Here is a 4,924-nt window from a genome sequence, read left to right on the forward strand (position 1 = left end):
ATTATGATGGTTTAAACAATAAATCTCTGGTATGAGCTCATAAGAATGCAAAAAAAAAAAAAAAAACTCTTCAAGAGCGTTACCCTTAATTAGAGATCCATTAATGTTTGAATTTACTAACCTAGTCAAATAATCATATAATAAATATATATAAGAATACAGAACGTGGTTGGAAAGAGAGACACAGAAGTTCCTCCATGATGAATCTTATTCAGGTCTACCACTCCTTTTTAAGGAAACGATAAGTAGGTCTTAGAATATCAATTTAATGATAATTATGTTCCAAAACATCTTGAAGAAAGATAAATAGCAAATATCTATTGAAATAGTTGTAAATATGAAAATCTTAATTGAAAATTAGTTTGCAATTCGAGTACACCACCCCCCCCCCCCCCACAAAAAAAAGAAAAAAAATCTCCTCTAGGGAGAATCATCAATGACTTCTTTGTTGCCCTGCTTCTCTCTGTTTAACAAGATAAGCTAGATTTCAATTGAGATGACCAAATCATGGGTTATTTCAACAAGCAAATTTCTGGATATTATAAGAATAGTCCCAACTAGGATTGAATCAAATAACTGAGACATAGTTTCGTCAAAATTACAGATACATATATCTCATAAATCATGTAACTCTGTTGAATGTCCAAAGGGAATTTAGTCCACCACTTCAGGCCCCCTCAGAATTCAAGAAAAGGAGACACTTTTTGTCAGAGAAGCTTGAAGATGTAAGATGTGGAGTAAATCCAGAATAGTGGCCATCAATCTTTGCCCAGAATGCTTCATTCATCTTCTTGATCTCTTGCTTCTCCATGAATGGCTGAGCTGCATAATCCTCCCATGGCATCCACTATACAGCAAGAGAAGAAGACATGAATACAGCAAACTAATCAGTAAAATACATTGGAACAAATCAGAATAGATCCCATTGAAATGAGCGTTTGACTTGATCACTTCTTGTGATCCACTCGACTATCTAACAATTTTACATCAGGAACATGATTCAGTGTGATGGGATTGGGCTGCACATTTCATTTATAAACTCATGTTTTGTTTCCTTGCTCTCTCTCTCTCTCCCCCCCCCCCCCTATTTGAAAATACTAGACGAATTAACTTTTGACATGAAGAGCCTACAATAACAAGAAACAGCTTCATCCCACTAGAGGGATTGGCTACGTAAAGAGTCTACATTGCAGAAAAATTATGCACCTGGGCAGCTTCTATCTCTTGTTCTTGCACTTGGATGTCAAAAGAAAGGGGGCGCAGAATGCACAAGACGAATAGCTCCGACTTCGTGAAGTATGTCTCGAGCATTTGTCTGATGAAAGAAGACAGAACTGTTTAGCACTTTGTAAACTTACAGATATCCAAACTGATGAACAGGTTCCTCATTTTCTAGAAGTAACAATAAATTGTCCGATTTGTATTATGTTTCTGGCCCCAGAGAGAGAGCACTGAATCAATCTGTATCCACCTGAAGGCTAACACTTCCACAAATTCTGTGTCAACCTGAAAATTGAGAAAGTCCCAAGAACTTAGGCATGTGTATCATTCACTGGTTCTGCAATTTATAGGTACTACAATCAGAATACTTACTCCTGTTTCTTCTTTGACCTCTCTTATTGCTGCTGCACATAAGTCTTCTCCCTGGAGAGGACAAGTTGAAGTGAGTAAATTATACACACCCATCATTGCTTCTAAAAAATCTGCAGCGACATGATGAGCCACATATTTACCTGATCAACAGTTCCAGTAGGGAATTTCCAGACTCCAATAAAAGGTCCGCTTTTTTCTTTTACTGCTAAGATCTAATTCATAACAAAACAGAAACTATGACATTGACGACAAAATGCAAAATAGAACTAAATCTGAAGAAATCTTCCCAGTTACTATTTTGCCAGTGAGTACTGATCACAGCCCTAAAACTGTGAGGGAGCTTTTCCAATTAAACTGTGAGGCTCATTGTGCAACTGCACTAATCCTCTGTTTGGAATGAGAGGAAAAAAGGAAGGAGAGAAAATTAGGGAGGAAAAGTAAAAGAAAAAGACATTTTCCCTCTCTAGCATAAAGTTTTTCCTTTAGTGCATGTTTGGTACACAGAAAAGTGTTTTCTAGAAAGGAAATAAAGAATATATCTAGAAAGAAAATGAGATAGGTGAATTTACCATTTCCTATCTAGAAAATACTTCTCTACAAACTAAACATTGCATTAGTTTCCCCCTTTTCTAAAGGGAAATTAGGAGAAAACAAGGATGCAAAATGCCTTTCCCCTTTAGTTTTCTCTCATCCCTATTTTCTTACCATTCCAAACAAAGCCTAAATCTTGACATATAGGAGGCAAATACCTCTCGTTTTTCATTCATGACAAATGCACCAACACCCACTCGATGCGTAGCATTAGCCGGAATAGTATTTGCACTTTCAAGTATTGAGTATACAAGCATTAAATATTCTGGTTCTGCATGGTGATACCCAAATCCTTCCTGTACAAAAGAGCCACATAACTAATGGTAAGTTTACAAAATGTGCATCAATAATGATTTCTTTGATCAAACTTCTCAAGCACAAGGGTACCTTAACTAGAGGTTCAACGACACTGACTAGATGTATTGGTAACTTTATCCAAATGGTTTTCTTGCCCTGCCAGACAAAGTTGATTCATCAACTCAACAGGATTAAGACACTGACGGATTCTTGATTCCCTCAGGACAAGCATATCATTATACCCACAAAAAAAAAAAAAAGCAAAAGCTTTTTGATGTCATAAACCAGTCCTTGTGTGATTCAAGTTATGTTTCAAATAACTGACAAGCTTTTTATTTTTGTGCGTGAAGAAAGAATTCTGCTAATTGTTTCCAGCGATTTTAAAATATCTCAAGCACAAAACCAATCCAGAAAGCCAAACGGAAAAGAATTTGAGTGAACTTCACAAACCACAACCGAGTGAAATAAATATACAAGTTCCGCATAATCAAAGAGACATGAAGAAATTTGGCCCAAAAAAAAAAAAACCAGAGATGAAGAAAATACACCAACTTCTAACAAGAAATTAAAAGCACTAAAAAGGCATGATGCAACTGTGTGTATTGGTGAAGAGGAAAAGAAAAATATGTATGTATGTAAAACTACATTTTATTATTATTATTTTTTTGACATGATACCACCATGACATGAAGCAAAAACAGTACGTAATTTCACAAGGAAAAAGCCCTGCATCTGATCCACTTTGGCATTTTATCCATCAAATTCATAAAATCAAAGGGGATGAAACTAACATGAGAAGAGAAAAGAGTAAGAAGATATGCCGCTAGTATTCATCACAATCTCGTGGTGCTTCCTTTCCTTGCCCTCTCACAGGCCAGAGCCAATAACATGAAGCATGAATGATACAAATCTAACAGTAGAAAAAGCCTCATGTCTAGTCTCTAGTGTCACAAGCATGTATTCATCAAACTGGTGAAATCAATGAGGGCGAAATTAATGACAATATAAAACTAATATGAGAAGCTACCAGCTGTCTCCAATGTGAAATTGAAGCTCTAAGAATCGACAGAAAGGTTGTCGAATCCATAGGCCCATCCATTTCCACAATAACACCGCCATAATCATCATCAGTTGAAGATAATAGCTTAATTTCTCCCACGCCATTCTCATGAACCACTTGAGGAGCAGTTGCTGCTGAACTTGTTGAGTTTGTCATAGCCTGAATTGGAAAAGGGTTTGCCAATTTAATCTTGACCGTGAAGGGAACGTGAGAAGATGCAGCATCAGACTAAAAACCAAAGACCATTTCATTTTACCGAGACTTTTCTCAGAAAAAGAAGAAAAATTGTGTCAAGCATTCCTTCAAACAGGAAAACAACACAGTTTAAACAAGGGCTAACAGTCCTCATAACTGGTTCGTCTGCTATGATTAGAGAAGAGGGAAGAACAGGACATTCATAGTAATATTAAGTATGCATGAATTACTGAGTTCAATCAAAAGCTTGCAAGCTTCAGAGCTTTTCTGCATCAAATTATTCCAAAACCGGATAAAAGTACTGTCTAAAAACTAGGTTCAAAACTTTCAATTATACATCATACACACTTAAAGGAAATATATAATTTCTATGAACTGAAAACGATTAAGTGAAAATTGTGTCCAGATCGACCCAATAGCATTGATGCAAACTGTTTGCGTTTGAAACTTGACAAATACAAAGGCTAAAAGAACTGAAAATGATTACCATAAAAAATAGGAAAGCTAAACCATAAGTTGATAACCGAAGCAGAAGACGCTAATGAAAACTCAAAACTTGGTCTTAAGCAATAAGACAAAAGGGGCATCGAACGAGACACACAAAACCAAAATTAAACGACATTCAGAAACGAACACACCTAGGCTTAGTCGCTTAGACGGTGTTCGGAGTTCACCACCTCGCTAAGCAGCTCTTCTGGTTAGTGGTATTCCCGAAGATTGAGGATATGAAACCCAAAAGTTGGGACTTTGTTGTCGTCGTTGCGTGTGAACCAAATTCCACGATAGAATCTGACACTTTTTTCTTCCTTGTCATCGTTATGGTTTTGTAGTAAGATTTTCATCCCTTGAGAACTGACTTTGACGTAGAAATTGGAATCATTAAGTTCAAAGGTTTGAAGTATGAAAACTTTACGCACTGTGGTGGGGAAGTGACTTGCGAGTGGGCACATGATGAAGTCACGACGGGACTCAGCAGTAGCTTTGTCAAAGAAAAGGGCCCACAAGGCATTCCCCTTCACTGTGCCAATATAATATCGAGGCGGTATGGTGGTGGTCCCCCCGGGGGAGAATTTCATTTTAAGAACATAAAAAAGAAACATATTAGATCCCACAGATTTTAAAAATTTAATTCAATCCGCAAGAATTAAATTAAAAATAAATTGAATGTAAAAAAAAAGTGAAAATACT

At 36.6% G+C, this 4,924-nt stretch overlaps 1 protein-coding gene across 1 annotated transcript; it reads right to left on the reverse strand.

Annotated features, from left to right (window-relative positions):
* Positions 1-512: 512 nt before the first annotated feature.
* LOC129285232 (nudix hydrolase 2-like) lies at positions 513-4,608 on the reverse strand. Its single transcript, XM_054920822.1, has 8 exons — positions 3,509-4,608; positions 2,572-2,637; positions 2,343-2,480; positions 1,734-1,805; positions 1,594-1,644; positions 1,472-1,506; positions 1,207-1,315; positions 513-847 (listed from the first exon to the last, which is right to left on the reverse strand). The coding sequence occupies exons 1-8, from the start codon at positions 3,695-3,697 to the stop codon at positions 668-670; spliced, it is 840 nt and encodes a 279-aa protein (XP_054776797.1). The 5' UTR covers positions 3,698-4,608; the 3' UTR covers positions 513-667.
* Between the last annotated feature and the right edge of the window lie 316 nt (positions 4,609-4,924).

The sequence above is a fragment of the Prosopis cineraria genome, unplaced genomic scaffold (assembly GCF_029017545.1).
Source record: "Prosopis cineraria cultivar Desert tree isolate PC_DT_omini unplaced genomic scaffold, ASM2901754v1 PC11, whole genome shotgun sequence".
NCBI classification, from domain to species: Eukaryota; Viridiplantae; Streptophyta; class Magnoliopsida; order Fabales; family Fabaceae; genus Prosopis; species Prosopis cineraria.

Coding starts and splice junctions, on each gene's coding strand:
- LOC129285232 (XM_054920822.1), bottom strand. CDS start 3,697: ATGACAAACTCAACAAGTTCAGCAGCAACTGCTCCTCAAGTGGTTCAT. Junction 2,638..3,508: donor TTTCACATTGGAGACAGCTG/GTAGCTTCTCAT, acceptor TTTGTCTGGCAG/GGCAAGAAAACCATTTGGAT. Junction 2,481..2,571: donor TCGTTGAACCTCTAGTTAAG/GTACCCTTGTGC, acceptor TCTTTTGTACAG/GAAGGATTTGGGTATCACCA.